Here is a 16889-nt window from a genome sequence, read left to right on the forward strand (position 1 = left end):
TTTATGGTGCAGCCCCAGGTATGTATCTATTTGTTACCAGGGGATTTGCTCTCCCCCTACCTGAAACACCTTCCTACTTTTCAAGTTTCTCTAAATATAAATTTCTCATGCTTTTCCACCACATTGACCTTTTCCAAGCTAGCTTGCTCAAATTAATCTGAAAGGGGACCATAATAAAAATGGATCTGATGCATGTTCGTGTCATTCAACTGGTTTAAATAAACCCAGTGTAGCAACATGACTGTAAAGCCAGAAAGAGCCCCTTAAAGAAATGAATGTCCGGGTTCTTAACTCAGCGTCAGAATAATCATCAGCATTTGCTCCTTTTCCCTGTTGTTTCCTTCTGGCCCACTTGAAACTTGTCATTTTTCAGAATTAAAATCTCAAGTTTTGCAAAGGCTTGTACTCCAGGATGTAGAATCAGAGATTATTTTTGCTTGCTCCTGAGTTATGTTTGGAGGAGATCGCTAATTAAAATATCTTGGCACCTATCCCTGAAGGCAGTCTCCTCCTCCCACTCCAAGAGCTTTCCAGCTCATGTCCTTGTTACTTGTCAGATCCAGATGAATGTGAATGACAAAGAGTGGCAAAGTGAAGAGAAATGCAGTCAGGCTCAAACTGAACAAATCCACAAACAGCTGTTGCAACCATGAGACAGCATTTATCAGGTTTTATTTATTGATTCAAGAAAAATTTATTGACTACTTACCAGGTTATATTTCTTAATTAGGGTAATGTAGTCATGGGTGTTTGCAACATTTTTCTCTATGCCTTTTTGTATGTCTGAAATATCTCATAACAAGGAAGAGTTTTCCAGTTGAAATGGTTTATCCGTGTTTCAGTGAAAGCTGGGAGAAGCTAGTCAACCCCCTAGGTCTTTCTCGTTCTTATTGAAAGATGCCCTCATACGGGATGGTCTGATGGTCAGGAAGCAGTCAATGAGTTAAGACTCATTGACTCATTGAGTGAGGCCTTTAACCTGAAGAGTTAGCGATTCTTAGTGTACCACAGTTTTAACAAAAATTGCTCTTGTCAATGCCAAAGAGATATCTTTTCTTCCCAGCTAAAAACTTTTAGGTCAGGACCCTCAAATATTCCTATTTACAGACGGAGAGAAGAGAGAACTTACTTTTACTGAGTATCAACTATGGGCAATTAGAATCATAATTATTCTTGTTCTTCACTGAGGGTGCTTGTTTCTCATCAAATTCAATATTCATAGAACATTTTTATTTCAAGTCATCTCACTCTGCAAGAGCTTAGTTGAAGAACCAATTGAAAACATCCCATGTGAATAAAACAGGACTGCTGTCATTGAAGCACTTGGTAAATCCTCATTGTGCCCAATCATTAGACTAAGCCATTGCTCAGCTGTAGCCTGTGGCCTAAAAAAGAATATGCAGGCCAACCATTCGGCTGATTTCCTCACCCTCTCCCATCAGAGATGCCTCTTTGAATTAGTAAACCCAAGTAATTTTCTGTCCTCTCTGCCCTCCCTTTCTTCTTCAATTAGAAATGAGAAAAATGTACAGAGATTAAGCTAATCCCCAGAAAAAGGAATGCCACACAAACTTGTAATCAACCCACCCAAAATGATGAAACTGGCTCATGCAGAAGAGCTTTCATCATTCACCCACCCTGGCTGCCATGATTAAGTGTTGGGAAAGAGGCCGGTTAGCCTCATAGGGATAGTAACTCAGTCCTTGGATGAATCATGAGCTATAAATAACCATCCACAATTCTCCCTTCTCCATCATTTCCCTTATGCTGCCCTCTTTCACAGAAGAGAACCTACAGTGAACTGAAAAGGGAGTTAAAGCTAATCTTGAGGAATCTGTTCGTTTTACAGAAGGTAGGAACCACCAGGCAACGTCAACTGATTTTCCCTACCCCTCCTGTCAGGGCAGAGCAGGGAATCAATGAGATTACAAGTAGGAAAGTGTTTGCAAGCCCTTAGTGCCTCCTATTACTGCCCAAAGTCTCCTAGCCTGTTAGTGGCAGGGGTCTAGTTTTCCCGATTCTCAACCCTGCTCACTATACTACATGGCCTCTTTGTGTTACAGATAAGCAAAAGTGAGACCCCCAAATGCTTAAATAATGGGGATAAAGTCACAAACCACACTTAGATCCCAGAGCACCCAAGTCAAAGTCTTCTTTCCAAGGGCAGCACTGAAACAATGACCTGACTACCTCAGGCTGCAGATACGAGGGTGATTAGTATCCAAACACAGCAATGAAAAAAACCAAAGGCCCAGTGCCCCCAGCCAGTCACTATTATGCCCTGCACTTTATTCAGTTAATTCAAACAACTAGGGATTTTCCAGTCAAAAAAAAAAAAAAAATCCAAGTTAATACTTTAGCTGTCATGAATGTAAAAGAAACATAAATGTCTTTGACAAGCATTGGCAACATGCTGGCTTGTCAAAAACGTGGGTTTGCTTTTGTCTATTAATAATAGTCTTTATATATACTGTTGTAAGATACAACAATTATAACTAAATAAAGCTGTTAAAATTTAATGAATCTGAAGTTGATACAACAAATTATAAAGTATAACACAGGACATCTTGAGAGAGAAAACGCATTGTTTTACATCTTAAGCCATTTATTGACTACAATGCAGAACATTTTAAGACACAGTGGGTTTTGTTTTTCTTGATGTTTTCACCAATTCAACTGAAGACGAAAGTCAAGACAATCAAATGGTAACTAGCAGCAGCCTATCAGTAAATGAGAGCAAGTATAGAGACTGTTCTTTGGACTGAGGTTAAATCAATTAGTCAATAAAGGCTTTTCCACTGTCTAATAATTATAACATATTAACAGTCACCAAATAGTGTTGGATGGGACTCCTCTAGAAATAACTAAAGCCTTTCATTTTATACATGAAATAGCCACAAAATGTAGATGGGTTACATCAACTCATTGGATTTGCCCATCTTAAATTACTCTGAGATTCAGAGAAATCAAAATTTCATCATATGTTGTGCAACAGTTTCTTCAAATACCTTCTCATGCTCAATAAAATTAACATGTCATCCAGACACCCTTTAATCTCAACACATGACATATAAATGGTCACATCCATCATACACACATGGATGATTAGAAGACTTGAGGACTATGCAAGGATGGCAAGAAATCACTTGATTCTTTGGTTATGCCCTAGTGACAAATATATATTTCTTGGCAACCAGCCAATCAATTTTGGAAATAATATTAGCCCATGACCTAATACATTCTAACAGCCTATCACTCGCTTTTCATGCACCATTAGGGCCGGTCACCAATCTCCTGCTGTCTTTCCCAGGCATACACTCCTTTCTTTGGAAACCTGAAATGCCCCTAGATAAATGTGCCCTTCTCCAGAGAAACACATTTCCCACTCCATTACAAATCCTGACTCAAAACTAAAATTAATACAGGCAGGCAATTGAGAGCTCTTAGAAAACTTCCTTAAAAATGACAAATGTATGTGATGCTAACACTATCCAATGTATCTGCATGCCACCTTATTAAATTAAAAACACCTGGTGTATTTATACAACATGTTCAATGGCTTACAGGTTAGGATCCTAGAAACAATACATGTCTTACAGCAAAAAATATACATATAATAATCTCCCTATAGTTTATATAAATGATGAAATGTTTTTGAATATATCTATATATATACACATATATACTCTGTGTGTGTGTGTTTACAGAATCAGGCACACAAATACTGCAGTCCTTCATTGGCTTTTCCGCTTCAGTGTCAAAGTCACCAGATTTCAAAGTCTTAAGGATCGAAACAAAGGTCACCGCTGGGGACAAAGGACTGGCTTGATGCACCTTCCCTTGTGAAGGACCAAGTTTGCTGGACAGTGGCACCCAGCAACACACGGCTTGTTGCACGGACCAATTTCATTCCAGTTGTCACAGGTCTTGATACATCTCGGGCCACAGGTATCGTACACAGCACCATGCTTACACTGGGTGGCTGAAAAAGAGAAGGAGACAAAGGCATAACATGGAGAAAGACCCCATTAATTCACCCTCAGCCAGATGCCGTTCTTGCAGGCTCATGACACTGCATAGACGTTTCCATAGCTCAGGATCAGATTTGCATTTTAACAAGAGCATGACAAACACCCAACATTCCTCAAACACTCTGGGAATCAGCTACATCTATAAAAACAAACGCAGGTAGATCTGAACAAGAATTTATCTTATTCTTAGATAAGATAAACTATAAATGTGTAAGGCTATAGGAAAATCTTTAAGGCTATTTAGTTATTGTACAAATAACTAAATAGTATAAAACATCTGCTGCAAATAGTTCTTTCAGCTTTTGAGCTGTGATGAATAGGAATATTTTGTGCAACTACATCAATATTCAAATATATGAAATTACCCACAGAGAAAAAAACCTACCACAGATATTGGGAATGTGTGACATATTTTAATCAATGTAATCGTGTGTTAAATTAATAAATTTAAGGCATGTTGGAGCAAGATTGGGGTAAGCCAAATAGAGAAAAGTCAGATGTGTGACTGCAGGGAGGACAGCAGCTGGCTGGGTCAAACAATATAAAAATGATGATGTTGCCACATCACAGCCAATTTACTATCTTTATTGACTTAGAGGCAAAGTGATTTTGATGAAATTCTGAGAGATCCTAAAAATTCATGACTAGACTTGTCAGAAAAAAATAATGCAAACATTCTGGGAGTTTTGTGACACACAGCCTTTTCCATCTGAGTTACATCCAGTGACAGTCGAAGGGGCTGCCCCTCATTCCTCAAGAATAGGAATGTTGACAGAAGTAGGAATTTAGATCAGGGACCCTCCAAGAACACCAATAACAATTCAATCTTCATTTAAAGTTCCTTTAAACAAAAGTAATAACAATGGAAGACATTCTCAGCTTCAATGCCTCTATTGTTTATGCTGTTTGCAGAATAATACCTGGTGAGGAATCATGTAATTGTAAAATTTAAAGATAGAACTGGTTTGCCAGCAAATGGACCTCACTTTGAGTCTTTCAAGTTATGCATTTAGAGTTGCCACAAAATGTTGATCTTTGATCATATTTAAGTAAAAGAAAGTTAATAAGCACCATAAAATAAATTCTATGAAGGCTTCTCAAATATCCATTGTACTGGTTAGAAACAAATGAGAGAGTCACATTCTATCCAGGGAGTAATCAACGACTTCTCATCAGCTCTTACTATTCAAAAACCGAGTTGCACGAAACAAAACATCTAAATAAAACCAACTTTAAACTACTTGACTCTATAATGAACATTTTTCTGTATAGACTCATAATAAGCACTGGCGCATTATTTATTTATCCCTGCCTCAACTGTTAACTAAACCATTGACTCTAGGTAAACACCTGCTTTGAACAAAGGCCCTGTACAAGATGCTTTGGGGATAGAGGTAAATGACATGGCTGCTGTCTGATACACCAGCAGAGGGATGAGTTAGTAGCAGCTAATTACTGGTCACTTATACTGAAACATCCCATATAATCTATGCCTTATTGATTCCTACACCTGGCTCACTCTCAGCTTTCTGAGGTGCCTTCTCAAAGGTAACTTCCTATTCAAAACAACATTTTCATATTCACTACCTCTTTTCCCTATTTATTTCTTCTTTACACATACTACTACCTGACATCGTATCATATTTACTCTGTCTTCCAACACTAAAATGTAAGCTCCCTGAGGGCGGAGTTTTGTGTGGTCCCTCACTGCATCTCTAGCCCACACATTTTCTGGCACTTGGCGAGCATTAGATATGGAAGCCAGCAACAAATACTTGCTAAATAAAGCTGTTATGAAACAGACATAACCACAACAGAGAGGGGATTGGAATTTTCCATTTGCATCTCAGGATCTGTCCTCTACCCCCTCTTTACCCTGTTCTGTGATCCATGCCTTTGCTCTTCTCTACAGATGACATCAATGGGCTCCCTCATGCATGGTGGACTCCAGTGCCTTGATCTGGTGCCATTATCTAGCTTGGTGAATGTCACCACCATTCACCCCATCTTCCACTCTTCTCAACTGAGTTCCCAACCTTTTCAACTGAATTCCCAACCTTTTCAACTGAATTCCCACCTCTTCTGTGTGGATGGGATGGATGTTCCTTGACTGATAAGAAGAGCACCTGCTGCTTATCTCATCACTGCATTTACAACATGAAATTGTAGTCATCAGTTTTATCCTCTCATACTCTTTCTCTCTCTCTCTACATACACACACCAACTCAAATATAGGCTACTAGAGGGTAACACTGTTCTGTTTCTTTATCTTCTGCAGGAGTACGGTGTTTAACATTTAGTACTCAGAGGACTATTGGGAGATTGAGTGGATGGATACATGGATGAGTGAGTGGGTGGATAGACATAACCCTTCCCTTAAATCTCTCAATTTAGGCTTCTTTGATAATCTTTTGACTTTTCACTGATCCTTTCAAAGTCCTCTTTTTTTCTCTTCTCAGTGACTAACGGAATACTCTATACATTGCATTTGCTTAATGATTTGGAAACACCCAAGCTGAATATCATATTTACACAGAGCAATTGTATTCATGTGTTGTTATGCTTCGGTAGACTAATGGTGGTAACAAATGGAAGTTAGGATCACCTGGGGAACTTCCTGATGCCCAGACTTCATCCCAGATCAATTACATTAGAACCCCTCAAGGTGGGATCAGGATACCAGTAATTTAAGAGAACAAAACAAAACACTCCCCCTTTCCTTCCGACCCTGCCCTACACTGGCAATTCTAATGAGTGGCCAAGATTGATACTTGATCCTGCAAACAAACCCTACATTCACGCTTCAGTCACTCAGAGACTCATTCCTTTTTAGCAACTGAGAAGAAAACTATTTCCAAAGTAGAATTAGGTCCTACTATTTCCCATCCTCTTCTACCTCAAGCCCTACTGGAGCACTTCCCCATCCCAGAGCACTCATCCTCTTTCAGTGTTGGAGGTAGGTCATCTGCAGGAGTACCCTTAACTTACCCCTCACTACCTCTTGCCATTTGCACCCATCCTGGATTTGCCATTCTTCTTTTCTGCCCCATGTCTTTCAGAACTTGCCCTACTCTTTGTCGTAGCACATTAATCTTCTCCCTATCTATTTAACAACAACAACAACAACAACAAATATTCCCTAAACTATCAGATTTATTTTCTCCTTCCTTTCACCTGCAGACTTTGTGGAAGAATTTACAGTCATTTTAGCCTAGTCTTCTGCAATTCATTAATGTTGACAGCTCATCTTCCTCACCCACCCCTTGACTGAAGCAGTTCCCTCCAAAGTTTTCACTAATGTCCATATCCACCAACATCTTGGCAACTCCCATTTTCCCAAGACCACTCTGTAAAATATTTGGTCTTTGTGTCCATTTTATCTTATGACAGTGAACTCTCCTGGTTCTTCTGCTGACTCCTGGAGAACACCTTCTCTCTCTCTCGGGGTTCTTTACCCACTTCCTGGCACTAAATGTTCACATTACCTCCTGCAATCTCCCCCCGACATTGTTTTCTCTTCTATCTCTCTTTTCCTCAATTACTACAGTTTTATCTCTGACTTCCAGTTAGAGACCTCTGAAATCTATTACCATTAGTTCTGATTCTTTTCCCAGTCTAATCGGTTTTATCTTAATTCAGATGTCCCCCACTTCAAATAGGTTTCTGGATATCCCCCCAAGATGCCTTCTCTCCTCTGCAACCCACAGTACTTTTAACGTTATAGTTATTTGCTTATTTGCTTTAATCCCCTAATTACAGTACAGCTATAGTTCTTAATCAGAGATATTCATAAGAGTCCCCTGATGTGCTTTTAAAAAATATTTATTTCTCAGCCCACCCCTGAAGGTTTTTGCCCTGAATCTGCAGTGGTGCCTGTGCAGCTATTGATTTTAAAGTTTCTGGGGGTCACTGTGACAAGCACCCGCAGTTGAAGAGAGTGTATCGCTGAGGCCTGGTCTCCTGAGGGCGGGATTCTTATCTTCTGTAACCAAAGGTTCTGGCACAGGGACAGGCACGGGGGAGCAGCTCAATGCATGCCTCCTGGATGAGGATCTCATATTAATGATATTCAATCCATCATTCCTTTTCCTAGTGTGGATTTCATCTGGCCAGTCTTGAGTTCATTTTCCACTTCGCTGCTTTCAGAACTTACCTTGCCCTCTTTCAACTCACCTTGCCCTCTAGAGGCTTTGCTCCCCTTTAAGTCTTGCAAGGATTCCTGGTAGTATAAAAACTTCTCAGCAGCATTTCTTCTTTCCCACCACATTCTTTGTGTTTCCCTGACTATTCTATAGCTATGAAGTCTCCCACATCTTTTCCTCTCTCTGACCTCTCAATTCTTTCTTCTAGTCTACCTTTCAACTTCTTCTAAGGCATCTTACCTTTCTACTATTAAGGACTGGTATGTCCCTCACAGTCTACAAGTCAAAAGTAGACTGCCGGAAATGAAAACTACTAGAGAAAAAAAAAAAAAGATCTGTCTCTCTCGTATGATCCTTCATCCTATAAATACCATATCCAATTCAATTCAAATTAAATCAATAAACATCTGCTGAGTATGTATGTGCCAGGCAGTCTCTTAAGCCTGGGGAATAAAATGTGATCAGGTATCATCTTTGTCCTCCAGTTACAGGAGGTTAGGCTTACAACCAAATAGGTAAAGCTGATGTGTAAATAGATTCTTAACAAAATATAAGACGTATCACATCAGACAATAACGAAGTACAGGGGAAGAGTAAGAGAGAAACACATTAGGTCAACACTGAGAGTTGAGCAGAGATCAAGGAAGACTTGAGAGAATGGATCCTGTGTAAGTATCAAGTGAGCAAACTTGTCAGACAGACAATGACAGGGAGAGCTTCCCAGACACATAGAACAGCAGGAACAAAGGTAGGGGTGCAGGCAACAGCAAGGCACTGTGGCTTAATCAGGGAAGGGTGGATCCTTGGTTTGGTGGGTTAGAGACATGGACCTTGAGGAGGGCAGGTGGTAGGAGATAGAGGCAGAGAAGTAAGCCAGGGTCAGAGACCACAAATGACCCCACAAACCTTGGCAAACGGAAGCCTTGGAAGGGTTTTAAGCTGTGGAGTGACATCATCAGATTTGCCTTCAATTCAGCACAGCTTTTAGATTATCCTAGAACACTAACACTGACCTGAGCCCTCATTTACCCTCTGTGAATTCAGTTGTTTTTTCAAACTTGTAAAAGGCATAAGATCATTTCTTAAAACATAGGTGTGATCTGATGGGCACACATGTATTTTAAAGGATCTATTTTGTTAAAAAGTTAAAAAAACAACGTGGCTGGGCGCAGTGGCTCATGCCTATAATCCTAGCAATTTAGGAGGCTGAGGCGGGTGGATCACCTAAGGTCGGGAGTTCAAGACCAGCCTGACCAACATGGAGAAACCCCGTCTCTACTAAAAATACAAAATTAGCCGGGCGTGGTGGCACATGCCTGTAATCCCAGCTACTAGGGAGGCTGAGGCAGGAGAATCACTTGAACCTGGGAGGCGGAGGTTATAGTGAGCCAAGATCACACCATTGTACTCCAGCCTGGGCAACAAGAGCAAAACTCCATCTCAAAACACAAACAAAAAAAAAAAAACAGGGATCTGCCAAAGTAGTTAGGGTTAGAGTGCATTTATTCTCAAAGGGGCATTAAAACTGCTATAGGTGAAACATAAAAACATTATGTGCCGGCTTTATCAATACATTCAATCAGCATGGCTCTGTGCCTTCTGGAACTCAACCATCTCCACATCCCCCTATGGGGTGCTGAAGGTCACAGTACCTGACTTTATCTCTTGAACTTTTACAGAAGGCATCCAGTCAGTCAAGAAATAACTCAGTGTATATAATTAGGGTAGAATTGCTGCAGGGAAGGAGGTAGAACCATCTGGGGTTTGCAGAGCCAAACAAGGAGGGAGAAAACTGTTCACATAGCCCAGCAAACCATCCATTATGCTACACAAAGACAAAAACACCCACGTTTCCAGCACCTTTTCCATGTATAAAATGTATTACTGAATGTGCAGTGACAATTAGTATCAGTTATAGGCAGGTGGCAGACATTCTGCTAAGGATGACAATGTAAGATACAGCAGACAAAATCACAACAAATTTAGAGTCAGAAGGTACCAAGTAACAACCACCAATTATAGGGAACAAACAAATAGAAATTGGAACGTCACTAAGGTGACTAAGATTTAGATACATATTTTGATGAATTAGTTAACACTAATATAAGCACATAAATATGCATTCTTCTTTTTCCACAGTGCTCTTGGGTCTCTGTGTTCTCATAATGATTAAGGACAGGGCAACGATACAAGTTGACCTGGGTTCAACTCCCAGCTTCCTTGCTTCCTAGCTCTGCGACTTTCAGCAAATTACGTAACTATTTTAAGTCTCAATGACCCTCTGAGTAAAATGTGGGTAATATAACGTTACCATATAAAGTATTATCGGCATTATCAAGATAAAATATAATATAAAATGCTAATATAGTCCTTGGGGGAAAGGAAGTGCTTAAAAAGGGTGAATAGTAATATAAATGATTATTATTAAACTTTTATATACTTTCACTATAGCCCTTAGCATATTACATTTTATTTAGTAATTTAGTAATTCCCATGCTAAATTAGGGTTCCATAGGTTTAGAACCTTTGTGCCATAGGAAGCGGGCACTTACTGTGTCTATAGTCATGACAATGTTAAAATCCAGGCCAGACTTTAGAATGTCACTGGTTCATTTAGAGTTTCTCGCCTGGCTGACTTCTTATATATTCAACTTCCAAACTTTTTGCTCTGGAAGATTTCTCCTTTTTGTCTTATGTGGCCTTAAGTGCTGTCATGAGTCAAAGGACCTGGGAGCTAAAAACAAGTAAAGAGGGCTTTTATAGTGTTCAATATTTTACATGAATCTGAACTGAATCTACTGAGAGATGCTACAGATCTGTGTAAATTTATTTCTTCATGTACCAACTGTCAGTCTGTGGAAGTTCATAATCTGTGTGCGTGCATGTGTGTATGTGTGTGTGTGTATGTGTGAGAGAATTTGTGCGTTTAAAACGTTCCCCTTCCACTGAACTTCATTCGATGGAGTTATACTTCACCCAGATGGCTCCACTAAGAAGAGGTAAATGGAATCTTTCAGGAGCCATATTCCTTTTCCATTAGAAAAGTAATTTTAGCTCCGGAGACTCAGTCCCTGAAATGAAGATGCTGACGTGAAATGTGTAGTCCTCAAATGCAACATGTGCACTGAAATGGTGCTAAGTATAGCTCTGGGCCAGGAAGAGAAGGATCATATATCCTGTATCTAATATGATCCCAACAACAGCACTACCACAGCTAATAAAATTAACCGAATTCTGCTGAGCCTTGCATTATACCAGGATGGATGGCTGGATCAAGCTTGACTCCATTTATTTTATTCATTTTCCGGTAGATTCAAGGGAAAGGGGATTCAAAATAAAGGGAGCTAGGAGTATTCAAGATGGCTGGAAGGACCCAATTCCTCAAAAACCTCACCCTCACATATTCTACCCAGCACTGATCAATTAGATTAGAGGTCAGACATTTGCCTCACCTTTCAGCAGCCTCAGCCACACCTTAAGTGAATTATTTTTATCGAATCAATACTTCTCTGAGAAGGGCACCATTGATAGAGTGGCACACTTGCTGTGGAAGGTGAACTCTGATATAAAGATTGGACTTGGGTTTGCAGAGGAGGGGGCGCAACCAAAATGGAGTCAGAGGAAGGTGAAAGGGCTCTGGTGCTTTTCAAAAAACACAGACTGGTGACTGCACCAAGGGGCAGCTGAGGAAGCTTCAGCAACCCCCAAAAATCCATCATCCTACCTTCCCACAGCCACCCAAGTAAACACACAAACTAACTCAGGGGTTTCAACACTGGCTGCAGGTCAGAATCACCTAGGGAGTTTTAAAAGGTACACAAGGCCAATTGAAGAAAGACATCAGGGCACAGGGTACAGGCTTAGGTTCCTGGTTTATTTTTTAAGCTCCCAGGGTGATTCCAATGTCCGGCCAGGTTATAACTCACAGGTCTAAGTGAACACAATGTCTGTACACTGCAATCACAGCTTCAAGGCAATTCTGGATGCTTCTTTTAACCAGGTGACCACTCTTATCTTCAACCAATGTAGACATTGTGGAGTCAGCAATGGCACGGGTGGCCTTCTTTTCTGAGATGTGAGCTAAGGCTATTAAGACTAGGGTAGCATGCTGAAAATCCCAGTCTCTTTATTTCAGGTAAATCTGGCCCTTTAAAAACAAAAATTTGCCAGTCCTTGAATGAGGTGACAACTATTCAGTCATTTCTCCTTCAAATCTAAATAACAACAGCAGCTACCCTTGACTGAGCATCTTCTATGAGTTGGACACTCTTTGAGATGCTCCAAGTATATATCACTAATGTTTGTAACTAGATAGCAGGTATTATTGTAAAATTGCAAATTTCTAAAATCTAGACTCTCTCCCTTCCTCTCTACATGCACTGCCACCATCTTAATTCAAGCCACCATCAGTTTTTCACCAGGACTATCACAATAGCTTCCTGCCTAGTACCCTGGTTTCAATCTTGTCCCCTTCCAATTTATTCTCTGTCTAGTATCCAGGGTCATCTTTGGAAAGCAGAAAGAGGCTTGCTTAAAAGCTATCAGAGGCTTCCACTTCTCTTGGAAAAAAAGCTAGACTTCTTTCAAAACCCTGCCAAGTCCTGCGTGATTCAGCTCCTGCTCCTACTCCACCTTCCTCTTGCACCCCTCTTCCCCTAGCCCACCTCAGGCTCAAACCACACTGGCTCCTCTCCACTTTGAGAGCATGCTAATAATTTTTCTCCTACCTTATGCCATCAAACATGTTTCCTCTGCATAGAATGCTTGCTCTCATTCCCTTCACTCCTTCAGGGCTAGGCTGAAATATCATCTGTAGAGAAGCCTCCCTCTTCATCCCATCTCAGCCCTCTCCATTGGCTTTCTATCACTCTGCCCTGTTTGTTTCCTTCCTCATACTTACTGTAATTTGTAAGTTTTTATTGTAGAGTTATGTTTTTGTCTGTTTCTCCCACTAGGCTGCCACTGCGTCAATGACTGGGGCTTCATCTCTTATACTCATGAAAGTACCCAGTGTCAGCACAATGCCCAGTACCTAGCCACTTTCTAACAAATATTTCTTGGATGAATAAAGAAGTCCATTTTACAGATATCAAATAAGCTAATTAACTTGCCTGAGGCAACAACTATTACAGAAATCTCTCAGAGGGGAAAAAAATTCTACTAGGCTTTGTATAATAATCTCTAAAAAAAAGTATCTTGCTTATCCTGAAGACCTTAAATGACTGTAATTGTCCTGAATCTCCTTTGCTTCACACATAACCTAATCCACAGCTATAACCATCCATGAGCTAAGTATATCCAGCTGGTAGTTTGAGGTCAAGAGGATTTTGCAACAGTGGAAATCTTTAAATTGCTTAAATATGCTTATCACAAAGCATTTATCTTAAGTGCTATCTACCTTGCCCAGTGGGAAGTCCCTGTGTTTTATCAAGTAGCAATCCAGATGGGCTATTGGAAGGGATTTTCCTCTGGCAAGGGGGCACGTGGCCACTCATGTCAGCATCCACAAGTCTCCTCCATTGCCATCTTGGGCATTGCAGTAAACTTCTGATGGGTAGATCCATCAGGACTTTCTTACCTGCACAATTCTGCTGAGGCTCCCAGTGGACTTTGATGCCCTCTCTCTGGCAGGCACGGGTATATGCCAAAAATGACTCGCAGTAACAGTTTTTATGGACTGGACATTCACACATGTCTGTCACACAGGACCTATAGGACCCAACAGAGAGACAGAAACATTTAAAAACATCAAACCATAAACACCCTAAATATAACTTCAGAAAAGGTTGTAGATGGGGAAACATGATTGGCCCATTAAAATTTGCTGTTTTAGACTGGAAATCTAAATTGGCAAAATTCTGCGTGGAACTTAAGTGCTGGATACCTCTGAACAGTGTGATATTAGATTTCCTTTCCTCTAGAGCAAGATTATCCAAAAGAACTTGCTGTAAGGATAGACATGTTCTGTCATCTCCACTGTACAAAGCCACTCTCCGTATTTGGCTACTAAGCACCTGGAATGTGGCTACCACAATGCAGGAACCGAGTTTCTAATTTGCTTTAATTTTAATTAACTTAGATATAAATAGCCCAATGTGCCTAATGGCTACCCTACTGGAATACCATCTCCATCTTGTGACGAGCACTGATATAAAACTAATATACTTTACTGCAATGTTTCCAAAAATGGTAACCAACTTGATGAAAACACAAAATCCCATGGCTTTCTGAAGACAGACAATTAGAATTCACTTCTGTAATATCTTAGAATCTTAGTCTTTTAAGGAACACTGAATCTTCATTCTTTAGAATGTAAAGTGACAAATTCTAAATAAAGCAAACATTTCAGGCCTCTAATTAGACTGCAAGATGAACAGGATTGAATCAAGGTCTCTGCAGCTGAAATATGGAAATGATGGACCAGGACATAAATTGAACGGAAATGCAAACTAACAAATTTTTAAACATGTTGACCACAAAGACATAATAATGGCCTTACATTAGTGTATATTACAGTTTACAAAATGCTTTCACACGGAGCCTGTCACTGGATGGTAAACAAGGCATAATGCAGTTTCTTGTTCCATAAATGAAGGGTCATTTTACAAATAAATACATGGGCCCAAAGTCAGCACTTTTAAGTGGAAAAGAGCAAATTAAATTATATCTCCCAGCTTTGAAAGTAGTGTCCTTTTTATTATACCACACAACAATCTCATCTTCTTCTTTCAGCAAATTTACTGCCTAACAGTTTCCAGTTAACATTTATGCAAGAGGCCTCCAAGATTAATAAAATTAAACTATCCTTATATTTTTCATAACCTTATTCAGCAAACTCCCTTCCTCACAGAAGCTATTCAAGGCTGAACACAGAAAAAATAATATCCAAGAGTATAAGCTGTACTTACGATCTTGAAAAGTGATCATGACACTGCCGCTGGACATTAATAATGTCATTTTCTCATGGTGTGGGACCTGTGCATAACTGATTGTCGAGAGCAGTCAGCTAGCTCTGGGTAGAAAATTGACACACTATCTGCTCTAAACAGGAATTAAACAGCAAAAAACAGATTCAAGGAGCAATAGACCCACAGTGAACCCACAAAGTTATTGCAGCCCAACACTCAAGGGCACAGTTTTGGGAAATAGGAACAAACAGAGACAAAAGAGGAACAGATGTAAAACCTAAAGAGCCTCCTTCCATGTCAAGGACTGAGAGATTATTTGATGAGTGATACCTAAGACAAGATAACCAGGACAGAAAAAGTGATCTTTCTTTCTTTGTAGTAATCATGGTTGTACTTTTTTTTTTTTTTGAGACGGAGTTTTGCTCTTGTTGCCCAGGCTGGAGTGCAATGGTGCGATCTCAGCTCACTACAACCTCCACCTCTTGGGTTCAAGCAATATTCTTGCCTCAGCCCCCCAAGTAGCTGGAATTACAGGTGCCCACCACCATGCCAGGCTAATTTTTTGTGTTTTTGGTATAGACAGGGTTTCACCATGTTGGCCAGGCTGGTCTCGAACTCCTGATCTCAGATGATCCACCCACCTCGGGATCCCAAAGTGCCGGGGTTACAAGCATGAGCCACTGTGCCTGGCTCAAGGTTGTATTTCTTAATACTTCTCTCCACTTTTATTATAGAAATCTTGGGAAATCACCTTCACTAGCAAATGCATTCAGGCATTAAACACACAGTACTGTCTTTACACTGGGTAGAGCCTCTGGAATTCCAAAGAGAAGCCAAATAAAGCTTGTCCTTAAAATGGCGTCTAAATGCCAGTGTATGAATCTCCCTCAATGTCATTTCCCTTTGTTGCTTCAACTTTCATTTCAGAATAACCCACACCCATCATATTTACGCTCAGACTTCACAGCGACATTTTTGGCTGCCCCAGGTTCTAACCTCTAATCCCATTCCTACTTCACTTTCCCAGTAGAATTTGTTCCCTATCCTCTCGCCTGGCCCATGGGGGTGGGTCTCTTTCTGTATACACAGCTCCCACTGCCAAGACCTGGCTGGAACGGCATCTCATGGACCTGGTAAAATGATGGCACACATATGGGAAAAGGCTGGTCTCAGTGTGAGGAAATGTGTCCTCGGATTTGAGTGAATGTCTACTGTAATTCTGTAAAATTCCATGGACAATGAACAAATAAAATGTAATTTGTTTGGGTAAGGGGATTGTTAGTGAATGCTTTCCTTCTTTTCTCTTGATTTCTACTTGTCTTTTGAAGCTGTTCACACAATTGAAGATAAATTATAGACAGCTAAATCCAATTCATTGAGACTGTTGAGAGAAAATGTTTTAAGCACATATTTAATAACCACTGTGTACATATACTCCACCTCACCCACAGACAGGCCCTCTGTCTCCACAGACACAATCAATGATATGCCTTCCTGTAAAACTAAGGAAGATTTGAGCTTTTTATATGATCAACCACTCATGGGGAACAATGTATGAGAAAAAAATGTTTGTCCAGGCCAGACCTTTACTTGAAAATGTTGTATGCATTTTTATAGGCTTGAAATATGTGTTTTGTCTCAGAAGTTAAAATTCATAAATGTTGTTTTTCACTTATCAAGTTGATGATTTTTACATAAAATAATGAACAGAGTTTGTGACAGAATGGAGAAGCAGCCATTCCCCTGCCCCGCTGGCAGTGTTGTGAAACTGCCAGCTCTTACACAGAGTGTTTTTCAGGGAATGTCTC

General features: G+C 40.2%; 1 protein-coding gene across 2 annotated transcripts in view; it reads right to left on the reverse strand.

Annotated features, from left to right (window-relative positions):
• Positions 1-2584: 2584 nt before the first annotated feature.
• BMPER (BMP binding endothelial regulator) overlaps positions 2585-16889 on the reverse strand; it is a 249313-nt gene continuing 235008 nt past the window's right edge. For both annotated transcript variants that reach the window (XM_024250401.3, XM_063726025.1), the window contains 2 exons: positions 13752-13882; positions 2585-3982 (listed from right to left, as the gene is read on the reverse strand). In XM_024250401.3, the coding sequence (XP_024106169.2) occupies positions 3801-3982; positions 13752-13882 (313 nt within the window). In that variant the 3' untranslated portion in view covers positions 2585-3800. The remainder of the gene's footprint in view (positions 3983-13751; positions 13883-16889) is intronic.

The sequence above is a fragment of the Pongo abelii genome, chromosome 6 (genome assembly GCF_028885655.2).
Source record: "Pongo abelii isolate AG06213 chromosome 6, NHGRI_mPonAbe1-v2.0_pri, whole genome shotgun sequence".
In the NCBI taxonomy this organism is placed as follows: domain Eukaryota; kingdom Metazoa; phylum Chordata; class Mammalia; order Primates; family Hominidae; genus Pongo; species Pongo abelii.